Raw genomic sequence first — 16,869 nt, forward strand, 5'->3', positions numbered from 1 at the left:
TCCTATGCCTAAATGCTTTTTGATGTACAGTATAGTGCTACGTCTTCACCTCTTCCACCTTTCCTATCTTTTTGGTATGATGTATATTGCACTGATGTTATACTCCTCACCAATCAGTCTTACTGTTACATTTTCTGTTAATGTTATACCTGCTATAACAGTAGTGCAATAACTTAAGTTTCTCTTTTGTTCCTAATACTGCTTGCATTTAGATATAATCATTTAATTATTTGGTGCTTTGATGTTTTTGCCTTTCTATTTTTGACTCTACTCCCAGTATGTTTCCTTTGAATTTCTTTGGATTCACCCCCTTCTTTTCTAGTTTAATTGCTTTGAATTTTTGTTGTTAATCCTTGCCCCAGGTTGACTTGCACCTGACTTTAGATGTAATCCATCTCATCTATATAGATATCCTTTGCTATGGTTTCCAGGGGCTGAGAAATCAAAAGCCTTTTTCAGCACAACATGACCTCTATCATTTTTGTGTTTATGGATCTGAAGGAGTTCACCATTGCATGATATGGACAGGATACCCGAGAAAACTACTTATTGAATCCTACTCTTCAGTTTATTTCCAGTGTTAAATTTGCTAGATATGTAAAAAGTAGTGCTTATCTCAGTGTCACTGTCTTGACGTGAGAAAAAACCATCAGGTTTTTACCCATGTTTTGTCTTGTAGTCTTTGGACAACATTACCCTACACAGCCCCATGCAGACAGATAACTGTTGACTCAGGATATCAGGAAGATTCGGGGCAATTGAGATCTGTCTTGCACTGTTCCTGAGAATCTGTTCTCCAGGAACCACTATGTCTTCTTGCATTTTTTGTGGGCACTAAATAGCTTTTGGTTTTTCTTACTCTTGCGAATCCCTGGATGATGTCGTTCAGTTAAAAAAAGTACACTCATACCCCAGTGCAAGAACGTTTGGTATACGAATTTTCACTAATCTGAACATGAAGAATTTGTACCTTGTAATTTGCTATTAGAAGTAAATTATGCAAATCCGAACTTTAAAGTTCAAAAGTGACTGAATTTGGACGAGAACCTTCCGTGATCATGTGAATCAGGCAGCAGTGCTTTAATAATAGTTGATAATTGCTTGCAAATATATCGCTTTTCTGGACACTGTATGTATGAGTGTACCGTACACACCTTACTCTTACCCGCAGTTCCAAATTGAAAAACAAATTGAAAATAATATAAGAAATGTTTGAAACATATATAATGTTCAATGTGGTTGTATAATTCCATTTATCAAATTATTTAGACATAGGAACCATTGGTTTGTGTAACCCGTGTAACATTACATGAAGGGTTTATAGATTTTTCCTCTTTACTGCAAGTTGATGACTGCTTTTATACTGTATTATTCATGAAAGAACAAAAAACACCAGATGTGCAAACAGACCTGCCTTAGACCTTAAAATGAGTTAAATAGAACTAAAACACACTCTTGCAATCCAAAGATTATATTTGTTAGCTTTTTAAAAACAATCTTATATATTATCGATATATCAGATGTTCAGGGCACCAGTAGCTAAACTCCCCAGAGATGCTGCTAGCCTCGGGTTTATTCACTTTCTTTCCTTTACTATTCAGGTTTTCATAGTGATTTTTCAGCTGTAATCTGAGTGTAATGCTAAGAAGGAAATAGCAGAGCTGGTAGTCTATAGAAAAGAAGTAGATGAAAGGTGATGCTGAAGAAAGAGGTGAACTGCTGGACATGGAGAATCACCAGCAGCTTCGGTACAAAAAAAAAGAGGCTTGCAGGCTCTTCCTTTTCCATTGGGAGAGCTCCACTCGCCAGATCTTCTTTCATGTCCTCATTCTGTTCATGCCAGGCAGCCGTGTGAAAAAGAGTGTGGGGTTTGACATAATTGTGTAGAGTTTCTCAGTGTGTAGAAGAGCATCTACTGGGATTTATACAATATTGTGTTCAAAATAGACTTCTTTTATATATCTGTCATCTCCTTTAAATGGCCTTTACATGTCATAATTACTGCATAGCTGGCACCTTGTTTTAGACCTCCTGCAGGCTGCAGCTCTCAGAAACGCATACCATAGTGACTGGTAATTGCCTTCTCAAATGTACTGTACAATCCACTGGAGCTGTGGCAGGGAATACAAGTGGGATTGGAAGATCTTGTGTACGTGCACAGCATCTCATTTAGTCTAGCTGTTTCACATGTCTGTGTCTATCCCTGTTTATAAATATGTTCATGTCCACCCTGCTTATTGCCTGTCATTTTTCTTTTAAATTTTAAAGCATATTTGAGGTTATTCATTTGAGACAGCTTTGGTTATCTGCAAATTCATCAAAAACTGAATTCACTGTGAATTGCGAGTTGCAGTTTGTTAATCACTCAGGGCTGTTTTATGTACAGTAAGTCACACAGTTCAATGTGGCAATAATCACTAATGTCCTTACTAATGCACAGGTAATGATGTAAGTCTAGTTGGCATGAAACTGTTTGTGGAGGGATTTTATTTTGTTCCTTCAGTGCTTCTTCTTTAACTGATCATATCTTGCCTTTTGTTTGAGGCTCAAACAGGAGTTTTGCTCTTTTTCAAGTTTCCCAGTAACTATCATTAAGTATAGGAAGACTTGTTTAATCAGCTAAATTAGAAACTCCATCACCTTTCTTTTGCTGTAAGCAAAAAGAGTCTTCCAGATTGACCAATAGAATTTGATGACCTCATCAAAGGAAAAGATTGTACCCTTGTGTTAACATAATACTGAAAATGTTTGAGTGATGCTTATGCACTACAGCATCTATCACAGAATGCTGCTTGCTGTATGGTTTTGATTAATAATACTTTAAACATAGTTTATTTGTAAAATAAATCTGTGTTATGATCATCAGTGCTCTCTAACGTTACATTATCAGGTTAATTCACTGCAACATTTGTCCACCTGTAAAGTGGCTTATGTGGATCTCACTGGGTAACTAGGTTCACAGGAGTGAACTTTTACTTCATGGGTAAATTCCTCACATAGACATTGTATTAAGAGGATAAAACAGATATAAAAATACATTAAAGAATAAAATGCATGTAAAGCCCAGTGGAAGGAAGATTATACTGAGTAATTTACAGATACAAGGTTGACTAATTTGCAATTCCCTGCTGTTTTGAGGAGTATTCATACAATGTCATAAGCCTATTTTTCATGTCTACCATACAAGCAGTGTAATCACTTTTGTAGAGGCACTGTTCCAGAAGGCTTTATGTTGCTCCAATGAATATTAATATGGTTTTTGCATTAGCACAAGATGAGTAACCTACCTAATGATGTCAAGTCACAGTCAATTAGTGTGTGGGAACAGCTTGATTCAGGCATGGCCTTTAGGACTGCCAGCTCTGAAACAACTGTTCATGTGCTGCTTGTCAATTTTTGGAAACTGTTTTTCAAAAATATCACCCGAGAAGTTGTTTTTAAAGCTTAAAAACAAAAATAAAAATCTCACCCTGTCATTCGACTGTGAGGTATTGGTTTCATTTTTTTCTGTTTTCGATTTTAGCAGCTTAGTGCAGAATCAGGGTAGCTGTTCCCATGGCAATTACTGTAGATTTATCTGTTTGTTTTTTGTAACATACAGATGCACAGTTTTTATGTATACTGTACTCACTAATATCCAATATCGGTACCTTTGCAGACATTGGTCCCTCCAGTCCTTATTGTGTCAACTTGCTGCTGCAAATTCACCAGTGAAGGGTGGGGCATATAGCATGTCCATGATTAGTCTCCTAGTCTGAGCTTTGTCCAGTTGTAGTTTAAAGAACATCTTCTGTTCTTTCCCTCAAGAAACTTCACTATCCGTTTCATGCCTATTCCCATCATCGATGCCTCTCAAGCTCTGAAGGCCAGTCCAGAGAAGACAGAGGATGCACTGCTAAAGGTGTGTGGCTTGTACAAGAATTATTTTACCAGAACCTACAATGTGTGGAAGTTCATTTTTGACTATTGTTGAGCACTATAACAGGAAGATGCTATTGGTTGACTTTAAGAAGAGTTTGTGAAGAAAGCCACACAGTATACAATGTCAGTACTATTTAACAGCAAGATTTTTCTTAGTGAGCTTTATTTAAAATTCAGGGTAGCTACCCAAACATTCTCTTGCTACTTAAAATGTCAACAAATGTTTTAATCCACCGAAGCAAGTTAAGGCAGGCCAGCTCTTTCTGTTTCCTTATTTGTTTTTCATTATTTATTCATTTGATCTGTGAACTGACAACTTCAATAATCAAATGTAAAAACATGGGGTGAGATAGTATTTCCTTCTTGGACTGCCGCAGTAGAAGCTGTTTGGCGTAGCAGATGCCATTATACACATTACAGCTATTCTATACAATTTTAGTTTCTGACATCTATCTAGCTCATTTCCTCACCCCGGCAGGAAACTGCCTTGTTAATGAAGTGGAATTCAAGTGATGCTTTGAGATGCCTTGATTTTTCAGATTGAGAACTACCTTCTTCGGAATCATGAGACTCGTAAATACCTGCAGGAGCAGGCATACAGGCTGCAGCAGGGTATTGTCACCACCACCACACAGCAGGTCGGTATTAAAATAGTAGCTGAAGATGGGGGAATCAGTGGGCATCATTCTTTCAATGGTCTTGAGAAGCGCTAATTGTGCAGGTACACCAGTGAATAAATAGATGTACAGCACTCTATGATTTGTGGCTTGATGATGTTTTTTTTATTTTTAACTTTGGCGTGCATCAATTTTAACAGTTCAGTACCAGAGTGAAAACTAAAATATCAGTAGGTCACTTGTGGTAAATTGGAAGTTGATATCAGTGGACCACAGTAAGAGATTAGAGGTACAGTAGCTGCAAATATCTGCCAGGATAATTAGCTTGCAAATCGGTATGAGGTCTCTAGAATGAGGTATCTAGGTCTCTGCTAAGTTAGGGATATGTTCCTACTGTATTATCAAATAACACCCTTCCTCAGGCTGGTAGACTGAAATTAATTTTGGTGCATTAATGTCTAACATAAGTCCTCTTTACTTCTGTGCAACACACGGATTGTGGTGTAAAGCACCCAGAGTCATTTTTGAAGACATGAATACAGTTCTTAGTATTTAGGTTTGAGTGATGTCATGCTAAAAGCTACATATAATTTGATTGTATGAAAATGTACAAAGCCATTCATTGAAAACCTGAGAATATAAACACTTGATTTGGCATGTACTGTATGTCTATAATAGAAAAATCAAATGCTTATATAGGTGTTCTATTTGTATTACAGTATATTAAATGTTTAATTGTATATTTCTGGTTGTATCTTATTAATAACATAATTTACTACTACTTTCAGTGTAGTAAATAATGCATGAGAGCAAAATCTCTTTTTTTTTCTAAATTGTCTAAATTTCGAAGTTTGGAAGTACCTACTGTATGTGTATTGTGGTGAGTACTTTATATGCAGTACATTGTAATGTTCACTGTGTTTTATTTTTTTTTACAAAATAAGTATCATTGTTTTGATATTCTCCACATTCTGTTTCATTTTGGTAAAGGAACTGAAGAAACAGGATTGACTGATAATTTACTTTTAAAAACTTTGTGGTGGGTAAATGCTTGAGAGCCTTGAAGGCTGTATTTATAATCCCTTTAATTTCACTTTTGGCTAAGAATTATAAGAGTCTTATATTTAGAACTGTAGTGTGGTATTTGGTATGCCTTTTTGTGAAAGAATGGTGGTCTCTTTAGCTATTAGTGTATGAGATCAGTAAAATGAAAATCATGTTATCATTCTTTAAAGGTGGTATTAAAATGCAACAGTTTTAGTATAAAACTATTTTAGTAACTGCAGTAAAAAATCCAATAGATTTGGCCTAACCATTTCTCTTTGTTTCTGTCTTTATTTAGATGATAGACAGAATGTGTGTTAAAGTTCAAGACCATCTCAACTCTCTGCGAAACTCTGAGAATAATGCCATTTCAGAAGACATTAAAATGGCAGAAAACTTGATAAGGGATGCCAGAAATTCAAAAACGGTGAGGGGACAGTTTGGACTGTTCTTAAGGTTTGCTAGTGTCCTAACTTCTGGGTTGCTACAGTGTGCACCAATGTCAGCCTGTTACGAGTACCTAAAATTAAATAATCATATACAAATGTACTGTACTAAGTATAAAAAGAAGAGTGTGTCAGACACATTTACAGGAGATGTTGAGTTGATGTTTGTGGACAAACATTTGCATGTGTTTCTCCATTCCCATTCATAATGGTTTTATAAATTATAATTTTATTACCTTTTAAGAACTCTTGAATTTGAAATGGCGAAGGGACATGTCATAATTAAAAAAGGGCAGTATTTAAACTACAGTACTTTATTTAGACATTATTTTAATAGTAGAGGGCTTTGTATCTTATACAAATACAGCACCATTTTATTAAGTAGTAATGTCGGTAAGTTGCAAACTGTTCCAATTTAACATCTTATGAAAGTCTTGGCCTGTCTCTCCTGAGCTGCTGGAAGCTGAAATTTGAAGTGGGAAATGAGAGACCTATGTGATTCTAACACTTGTCGTGTTGTGAAAGCTCTTGCCAAATTTGTACCACCTGGGAGCCACTTCTGAGAGCGGGTCTGGTGGCTCATCAGCTGGACCTATTGAAGAAAAGCTGGAGTCTATGGCTGGGGAGATCACATGTGTTATGGATGAACAGCTGAAGGTAAAAATTAAAATGAATAAATGAAGGAGCTAACTGTAGTTGGATTAAATGAACACAAAAAGGACCCGTTTTGTCTTATTGAGTTGTTAGAAGCTTAGAGATTTTGTCTGATTAGAGTTCTTGAAGGACCTGACAGAAATACACTTCAACTCCATGGCTGACTTAACTCAAGCCATTTTTATTGGGTAATAAGTATTAGGTATTGGAAGATACTAATCAGAGCTTAAAGCTGTGTTACTTGACTGCATGTAATAAAAGGTGTTTTGTAAAAAAAATAAAATAAAAAAATAATAGATTATGGTTTTATAAGTTAGTCATTGCATAAATTCCTGTATTGAATTTTCTGTATTTTTGCCTATGCTTGGATGTTCTTTTTAAAAAGTGATTGTTCAGATCAGATGATTTTTTTTCACTAACCACATTGATTACATGTATTAACATCATTTACATTAGTTTACAGACTAGTATATAAATTATATTGTTGCAGTAATACTGTACAATTTTGTATATTCATTTTGAATTGACTAGACTGTACAGTGTATTGTCACTTTTTGTATGCACCTTCAGTAGGGCCAGAAGGATTAAATCTGAGAATGTGATTCCGAAGAGAGAATAACTCATCCGATTTCTCATAAGATGCCATAGCAGTCTGGGACAATATCTCTATCAGCACTCAAGCATCCTTGTCATAAGTGTATCATTAACAGCACAGTGCCTGTGCTGTGCTGTATAAAAAGAGATAATGGCTCAGTGTGTCAGCTTCGATTACACACCTTCTGTCATTCTGCCGGCCCCTCTGTTCTCCTTGGGTGTGTGCATCACAACCTTGTTTGTCTGTGCCACACTTATCTATCGATTTCCTCTGTGAATGCATGGGAATGGTCATTCTCTTCAAAGAAAAAAAGCTAATCTTATATGGCTTATTTTTTAGGATTTTTTGCAAAGGGAAAGTGGCTGTAAAAGTGAAGGGTTTTCAGAGATAAGTGAGGGTATCAAGCCCATGTATTCTGTGCAAAGGTGGATTAAATATCCAATGTACATTTTTTAACATGTTGTTCTTACACATTTATGGTGGGGGAGGCGACATTTTCTGTGTGGGCTCTCTGCTTCAGACATAGCAATGTAATGTGAACAGTCTCAGTGGGAAGTACTTCTGAGTGCTGCAGCAAAAGTCCAATGAAAGCTTTTTTACCAACTTAGATTTTTTAAGAACCAGGTGGTATACAGTAACAGAACTCAGTTAATCCTCAGATTTAAAGATATAAAAAGACATTTCTATTCACATAATTTCTGTATTCTAACCCTTAAGTGCTCCATAAACATTTCAGGCTTCCACCATTCGGATTGCTGCTGTAATTGGTTTGGGGTAGTTTTTCTCTGTATCACTTGAAATTCATGAGGTATTTTAGCATTCAGATACAGTCAGTTCCAAAGCATCTGTCAGCTGTGTGTCAACCAAAGATTGAATTGGTATTTTGGGAAGCTATCTTGACAAAAACGAAATGACTGTGATATTGAGAGAGTGAGGTTGCCACAGTTATCACTGAGACAAATCCTTTCAAAATACTTTTGGGCTAACATAACTATTATTCTGCTCTCAGGCTGATCAGATGATAGTGTATCCAATTAAACTGTCTTAGTTACTTAATATCAAATAGACTGTATTGTGATACAGTAGAGTGAAATACACTGTACAAGTGGCTGGTTATTTTTAATCCTTTTTCACTCTTCACAGAATCTGCTGGAGTCCATGGTGGATGTGGCAGGGACCCTCTGTCCCCATGTGATGAAAAAGGCCAACATCCGTCAGGACCTTATCAAAGCCAGTACTGGAAAAATGTCTGTCCCCCGAAACTTTGTGAAGAACGTCCTGTTGGAGCAATCTGGGGTTGACATCATCAACAAAATCAGGTGCACCACCCTAACTCTTTACATATCCACAGAAAATTTGGGTCATTTTTATTCTGATCATAACTAACATCTTGAAGTATTTTAGAACCTTGAATGCTTTAATCCCTATCTTTGCCCAGGCTGATGATTATTAGATTCCTACAGTATATATTCATCTACAGAGGATTTTGACAAAAGTGTTTACAGTTGCTGTTTTACGTAAATGTTTTCTGATAAATGACTAGTTATCAACTGGTCTGTAAAACACACTGGTCTTCGTGGTGTCCTCGCTTGCAAAGTTTAACCAGTTAGTCTAACTTCAGTCTGACTCTTATGGTTAACCCAGCAAGGATTCTCACATTGATTGTATGTTATATGAATTCTTTGTATTTTGCCTCTGTAATTGTAATCCTTAACTTTTAGGATTAAGTGCAGTTTAAACTAATATGTTTGAGCTTTCCACCTGTTAAGATTATGAGGAAGTCGTATTGTAGGGTCTACAACTTCTGCAAATTTAACATTCATGAATCCTACATCCGCACTCCATCTATATTTCCAACAAAGAATAATATTTGGGTTGATGAAGTATAGTGGCAATTGCATTTCCAATAATGAAAAAAAAAATTAACTGTATATGCATCATTATTTTAAAAAGGCATCTTAAAAATACATTACTTAGATAAACAGTGGTGAACAATTTGGGGCTCAGAATGGAGCAATAATGCAAGTGACTGGCTAAAATTTTGTCAGCTATCATTTCAAATTGATCCCATGTTCAAAGCAAACCCTGATTGGTTTAACTCTGGGACGTGGTATTTGTCTCAGTTGTTTGTATCACACCTGTTCTTTGGTTCCCCATTACTTCATGCTGGTTGTTTGCCTGTGGAGTTTCAGACTCCGCAGGTATTGCCTGGAGTGCCTTCAATTTCAAACATGTATCACACTGTCATTCTTGTTGTAATTGTACATACAGTGAAGTGAAGCTGAGCCTTGCCTCCTTTCTTTCTGACCGAATTGTCGATGAGATCTTAGAAGCACTTTCCAGTTCTCAGCACGTTTTGGTGAGTGATATTTGCTTGTGTTTTTTTAAAAATAAACATGTTTTAAAACCTTGGTAGTAGTAATAGTACTGAATTAGTTGTTCTATTGAAACTGGAAAAGAAATGTAGTTTGAACAGCACAAATTAAGCATTGAAACCCATTACAAAACCTACTGTACATTATTTTTTGGAAACTGTTTAGGTTAAAGTTGTTAGTATGAGCAAAAGTGTGATTGTTAAAGTGAGATTATTACATAAAAAACAATTCTGCTGAGACACTCTCAATGCCCACCAAAATTAAAATGTGTTCTTTAGATAATATGAAAACTGAATTTGAGTAATTTAAGCCACAGACCAAACTTGCCTTTTCACAGGTTGTGCAGTAGAACAGTAAATGTGGGCACCCTCTTGCATGGCATCTTCATCTAGTGGATCTACTTCACCCAACCTGCATCAGTCTCCATAGTAAAGGCGTAGCTTGGATAACATATAGTTAACATGTTTATGTAGAGGTGCATGATAGGTTATGCTTTATTGAGTATCCTACAGGAAAGCATTAGATGGGTGTTGTGTGTAGACCTGTTATTACAGTAAGGCATAGTAGTGTTATCTTCATAACACATGCTTACTACCAATAATTACTAAGAGTATTTCTAGAAATAGTTTACAATTATAACAAAAATATTACTATGGAAATGCTTGTTTCACCAGCTGTGGAACCCAACCCTATTCTCCCCACAAAATATTAAGTCCCACAATTGCAAATGTTGCTATTCAAGGAGACTTCAAAGTAAGAAACTTTCATGAAGACAAAGGTTTCACTATTTTCCACAAGCCTGGATGCATACTGTATTTCTGTAGTGATCAAAGATACCTGTCCTTTGTCCACTGTGAATGCCAATAAACAATATTTTAGGGTAAACAGCAGATTGCAGTTTTCCATACCTGTAGATATTGGACATTTAAAAAAAATCTTATATTGAAGAAGTTGTCAGACTATGATAGGGATGTACAAATCTCCCCAATGTGCGGTACAGCACAAATGTCAACACCTCCCCCATTTGAATCCATTAAATGTTGCCGTTGTCCCTGCAAGACAGAAAGTCGACTTCTGCTCTCATGTTCATTTTATCATGGACACCTACAGTGTGCCTCTACATTTAGCACAGTTAAAATGCTTGTGTCTTTTTTCTGTCTCACCAGGCACAGCATTTGAAAGGTGGGGGTAAACCCTTGGTTCATCAGGAGTCCCTGGAAATCGAGGTGATAGAGGAGAAGGCCCCCAAACGATCTGTCTCGACAGCAGAGGATGTGACAGAGGGAGAAAGAATCGAGGATCTGGACACATGCATGGTAGGACTCCGTCTTCCCAGCTTGAAATAAAAATGTGGTTTAAGCAAACAGTATACACTAGGAATATAGGAAGGGAAGAAGACGTGTCTAGGAAGACTCTTTGCTTTGTAACTCTGCTCTTTTCCATTCTGCACCTTAACCGTTGTGTTATGCAGTATGTTTGAAATAAAAAAATACCAGTGGAGGATGTTTTGTTTTTTGTTCCCCAAATTTAAATGTCTGATTCCCACTGGTTATTGCCACTTTGACTGTGGTTAGAAAGAATAGGACTAGAACTTCACGTTTATGTACTGAACTTATAGCCATGGTATTGAGACCTTCTTATGTATATCTTATGTACATATCTTAGTTTTGCAAGACATCTACTATAAAGGATTATATTCCAGTGTAGCGTAGTCTGACCAGAGCTGCGTTTTGCAATAGTTTGCAAAAATGGTGCAATATTATGGCTTAACATGTTTGTTTTAACAGGTTAACATGTGTACAGATTTATGGGCAGTGCTACTTAAAAATTGTTTGTTGCAGTTGTTAGATCATCAGCAGGTTTCAGATTTAAACTTGCCAATTTGGACAGCAAGAAGAGTAAGGTAATGAGAATCAAAACAGAAACCATTTTAATTTATGACACATTTTAATGGTGTATTTCCAGTATTTGATCATATTGAAAAGATTTTTATTAAACTTAAACATCTGGAACTGCAAAACCAGCTGTTTTTATGTGAAGTGGGATGATAATCAAATATGGTTTCAGTCATAATACCAGTGTTTTTTAACAATATAATATAAAAATATATTTTAAAAAAGAATTGTAGATAGGAACTTTTTATTTGACTGCTTTAAAGAACCAATTAAACATTAAGATATAAAAATTTCAAGTCATGTGAAAGTGAAGTCCATGATTATTATTTTAAGAATTGTCCTTTTAATTAGTTTAATTAGTGAATAAAGGTATCAAGTATTTTGGGTTTTATTATGTACTAAAGCACTATGAGTGTATATTTAATTATGATAGGAAAAAAGTGGGCCAATGTATTGAAAAAATTAAACAGACCTAAATGGATCTCTAAAGCTTTAAACTTGAAGAAAAATGAAGAGTCTCTGAATTGCAATGTTTTTAAAGGCTTTTTTATATCCTAACGGATTATAACAACATTAATAACATGATATTCATGACCATTTTCAATTAGACCCTGGTAACTTTCACACAATTGCAAACCTAAAGGATTTTTTCCAAGCTGCAGTGAGCTGTCATTATCACTGGCCAAAATAAGCAGTTTTTTAGCATTAGAAGTTTAATCTTTTTAACCTTTTTGACTGGAAATTAATGCCACCTTAAAAGCAATTACTGTTTAAAGAAGAACAATGCAGAGCTTTTTGCTAATCTCTACACATGCCATTTATTTGATAGTCAGATGTAAATCCTTAAGCCTTAATTTAGGTTAAGTAGTATGAAGTCAAGTCCAACAACAGTTCTTCCTGTGCCCCTATAATTAGTGTTTATAGAAGAGTTTTTTTGTGACTTGTACAGTATGTAGAGGAGCTCTGTTCTTGATATTGTTTTTTTTGTCCTCGACAAAATTTGTCCTGTTTAATTTGGAATCCCTTACAACATTGCACACCTGTAGTAACTTAAGAGAACTGACCACGCTGACATGCCCACCCCAGAATGTTTCACTAGTGTATTCTTTTACCTAATAACCCTGAAAAGAAAGATAGCCACCTACTGTAAGCCATCAGAGAGAAAACAAGAAACAAGAAACCAGATTCCCTGCTGGTCTGCAAGTGTTGACTGTGGTGTGAAAAGCTAAGTTTTGAAGCTTGAACTGAAAGACATCCATAGCAATTATTTTACTCTGTGATTATATAGTAAATGAAGATCAAAGCTTCTGAAATGAACAGTGTATGTCACAGTATCCCCGTTAAATGGTTATAAAATGTAAGGAAAACAATACCACGTATTAAAGGTATTGGAGTTAATTATTTCTAAAATAGAACTGTGGCGAATCAATGATTTTTTTTAAATTGACCTAGTATCCACTTCTTTAGCAAACACCACAGAGTCTTTCTTGAGATTAATTGAGCAGTTAACTCAAGTAAAGGACTAAGCGCTATCGTGATCTTTTAGAGTCAAATTATATATGCACCTTCTTTGTGGCTCAGACAGCTGCAATGAGGCAATGTCTGTTTCTCACTTCACTCTTCCAGGATATTTGATTTTAAATAATCCAATTTTAGCACAAAAATAAAACTTAAAAACTTAAAAAATATTAAATAAATATTTGTGGTTGATCCATACATTTATATATAAGTCTGCAATTATTATTTTTTTTACCTTCTAAGCAAAATCCTTATATAATTTAGTGTGGTAACTCTACTTATGTTACCTTCAGTTTTGCTGCTAGTCCATTAAATTATGTGTTTGAATACCTTGATGACCCTCTGATTGTTTTTGACCCTGACTGGCAGAGATTATTGAAAGAAAGACATTATTGTCCCTTAGCTGCATGTCTTTAATGAATTTTCCTTCCTTTTAAGTGCTATATTGATTGTCTATATCCATTAACCGAACTTTTCCCTGTGCATTAATGTGGTAAAGTGGACTGTTAATGCTTTCCTATTTTGACTGACAAGTAATTTTTCTTAAAAAAAAGGAATTTAAGGTTAATATGTTGCTACATGGTCTTAGATTAACACAACTCCTGGTATTACTCATGTCTATTAATTTTTATTGTTTGTGACAACAACAATTGTTGTGGTGAACCATTAATTTTCTAGGATGCTTGCGCAAGTCTGAAAAGTCAGGAACAGTATGGAATTAAAAATTACTGATTTCCAGACCTGGAAAAGTTTGGAAAATGAGAAGTAAGTTTGGAAAAAGTATGGAAATCTTACTATCAAACAAATGCGGACCAAATGAAGTTCTCTACACACAAATATTTTGCTGTTGAACAACAATTCATGTCACCTGACCTCCTCTGTGTTTCCAAAAATGACTTCCCAAAATACTGCAAGCTGTTATTGATGTTTATTTGAGACCAGCAGTTGTCTGGGTGTCAGAAAATGGCCCAGTCAATCAAACTGAAATCTACCCATGTTAAGATAACGTAAGAAGGCAGAGTTGATTTCCAGTTTGAGATTAGTTGGATTGGGTTCATATGTATTTAATATTTAAATTATTAATGAAACGTTTGACATTCAAACGTACTGTACTGTGTGTGATCACAGTGGACTGATCCCTACAGTGCGTCATCACAAATACAGCATATGATTGGGTTCTTAGCAACAGAATGTTATCATGATGGTGCAACAATTCCATCTCATCTTCAGTGTTTTCTGTTTAGCTAGCTAATATAGACATTATTTGCAATTAAATACAATAGGTCAGCACGACCGTCTTGTTTATTACATTTTACACTTAATAGCAGATTATAAATGTCAGTTTTAAGGTGAGCATAAAAATAGAATTCAGGAACCTATACGGGACCAAACTCAACTGTACACTGAAAGTCAGTCACGCTTAGCAATTACTATTTTAAAACCAGCATGTAATCAGTAATTACATGTAAGTAATTAGTGTATGTTGTACACTTACAAGACATCTAGCTAATAATTTATGTTTTGACAGTGGCAGATTTGTGACACAAATGGTGTAAACATTAATTATTGTTACAGTAAAACTTCAGTGTGTTGAATAATCAAATGCTGAAAAAGTAATAATACCTAACAGTAAAACATTTCATAATTAGCCAGATAATTTGGTATAATAGAAATGATTTGAATAATCTTCTTTAGCCATAGCTAAAAACAGGAGTGAATTAGAAAACTTGTGATATAAATAAATTTGTCAAAGACAAATAATTTTCACATTGTAAAATGCAGTGTAGCTATAGCTATATACCACTATAGTCTTCAGTTAAATATCAGATCACGATGATCATAGCCTTTGTGCTGAAGCAGAGCAATTTCTACAACTGACATAATTCTAATATATTTTACAAAATAATGTCATGCAGCTTGGGCCTTTGTTAATGATGCAAACTTGAACATTCAAGAGTTCAGCAATGTAAAGTAAGATTTGTCTGAGCAAATTGTGTTCTCTGACTCATGAACATGTGTTTGCAGTGATTTTACTGTTATGGACCATTACCAGCACCATGTAAATCGAAAGGGATTCATTTACTTACACTCTGTTCTGTTAGTTTTCTTACCAAAGCAACAGAAAAAAGCAGTAAACTGCTGGGAAAACTGCAGTGCTTATTCTGTGTTCATTAATTATTTGAGGTTTTATTAATTAAATGGGTAATTACTTGCAATAAATATGTCAACAAAGCATGCGCATGTCTAACATAAGGACAAAAGTTATAAATGGGACTTAAAAAGTTTAAAGCTACCTGGAAGAAGTCTGGAGAAGGTACAGAATTTGTTTATGGGAAAAAGCAAACACTATTTTCACCTAAAAGAAGTTTTTTTCTTCATTTGGTCCATTCTTCCTTATAGAACTGCTTCAAGGCAGTGACATTTGAAACTGTCCTTGCATGCTTTCAGTCCTGCCATAAAATTTAGTTTAGGTCCAGATTTACTTGGCCAATCCAAAATGCAAAATTTCTTCTTAAGCCATTCTATTGTAGATACGATTGTATATTTATGATTGTCTTGCTGCATGAGAAATTATCAGCTCAGCTTCGGCTGACAAATGAATGGCTTGACATTCTCCTTCAGAATGTGTTAATACAGCACCAGATTATGATTTCTGTCAATGTTGGCAAGCTGTCTGGATCCTGAGGCATCTAAAAAGCCCAAAACCATGATACTCCCACCACAAGACTTGACATTTGGTGTCAGGTTCTTCTGATGGGAGGCAGTATTTATCATTAAATATTTATCATTACAGCCAAAACAAGGGTATTTTGACTTTTCTGTCCAGAGAACATTCCTTCAGTAATCTTGTAGATCATCCAAGTACTCCTTGGGAAAGTTGGGAATTTTTTTTTTTAAGAGTGAACAATAGTTTCTTCCCAGCTGTCCTCACCACATGAAAACCGTTCCTGTTCTTTTTCTGATGATTGAGGTGTGAACACTGACATTTGCCACAGCAAGAGAGACTGTAACTTCCTGGATAATTTTCCAGGTTGCTCTTTGGGAGGTCTCAGCAGGATGACTGGTCCTGGGTACGGTATAGTCACAGTGGTCTGTTTTGTTTGACTAACACATTTCATACGTAGGATATAGTTTACATAAATTTAGTTTAGAATTAGTTCTGATGGTAGATCTAAACATCTAAAATAAGGCAACGTGCCTTCCATATGTAGGAAATGTGCCTGCTTTAAAACAAGTATATGAGAGGATTAACACATGCCCAAAAAATACTTAAATTTTTACATTTCAAATGGACCATGTTACCAACTAAAGGACAAACATATTGCTTGGGGAATATTGACTCTATGCACTGCTCAGCCATTGATGAAACAGATTAATTCAGTTTGGTGCTGTATACAGTATACTGTACACATGTTTAAACACGTTTAGACAAAACAGAACAGTAAGATGTACTGTACTGTACGGTGTTTGATACTTTCTATAAGAATACCTTCAGTATTGCTTTATGTTAAGTCAGTTATATAGGAATAATTCAGCACAATATTGTTCTTCAGCTGGAATAGTGCCTCAAAAAGAGCTGTGAACTGTGAACTCTGCTTGTTCTAAATCAGTTTCAAACTTCTTTGGAGACATACACTCAATAATGGGAAACCTTAGACAATGTTAAGCATTCCAGGACTGTTTTTTTTCAGCTTAGTAGTATAATAGCTATAGTAGAACCATCACATTGAAAACCTTGGTTCTGTAACTTCATAAGAGCTGAGCTACATGCTTTGGGCTTTTTTACAGTGCCATGAGAATTTC

General features: G+C 35.4%; 1 protein-coding gene across 10 annotated transcripts in view; it reads left to right on the top strand.

The window, feature by feature from the left end:
* Positions 1–16,869, top strand: part of LOC102697957 (F-actin-uncapping protein LRRC16A) — a 113,057-nt gene that overhangs the window by 71,675 nt on the left and 24,513 nt on the right. For all 10 annotated transcript variants that reach the window (XM_069194920.1, XM_069194919.1, XM_069194927.1 and 7 more), the window contains 7 exons: positions 3,808–3,901; positions 4,461–4,559; positions 5,881–6,009; positions 6,554–6,685; positions 8,421–8,596; positions 9,549–9,636; positions 10,819–10,968. In XM_069194920.1, coding sequence (XP_069051021.1) covers positions 3,808–3,901; positions 4,461–4,559; positions 5,881–6,009; positions 6,554–6,685; positions 8,421–8,596; positions 9,549–9,636; positions 10,819–10,968 — 868 coding nt within the window. The remainder of the gene's footprint in view (positions 1–3,807; positions 3,902–4,460; positions 4,560–5,880; positions 6,010–6,553; positions 6,686–8,420; positions 8,597–9,548; positions 9,637–10,818; positions 10,969–16,869) is intronic.

This window comes from Lepisosteus oculatus, chromosome 10, assembly GCF_040954835.1.
Source record: "Lepisosteus oculatus isolate fLepOcu1 chromosome 10, fLepOcu1.hap2, whole genome shotgun sequence".
Lineage (NCBI taxonomy): Eukaryota > Metazoa > Chordata > Actinopteri > Semionotiformes > Lepisosteidae > Lepisosteus > Lepisosteus oculatus.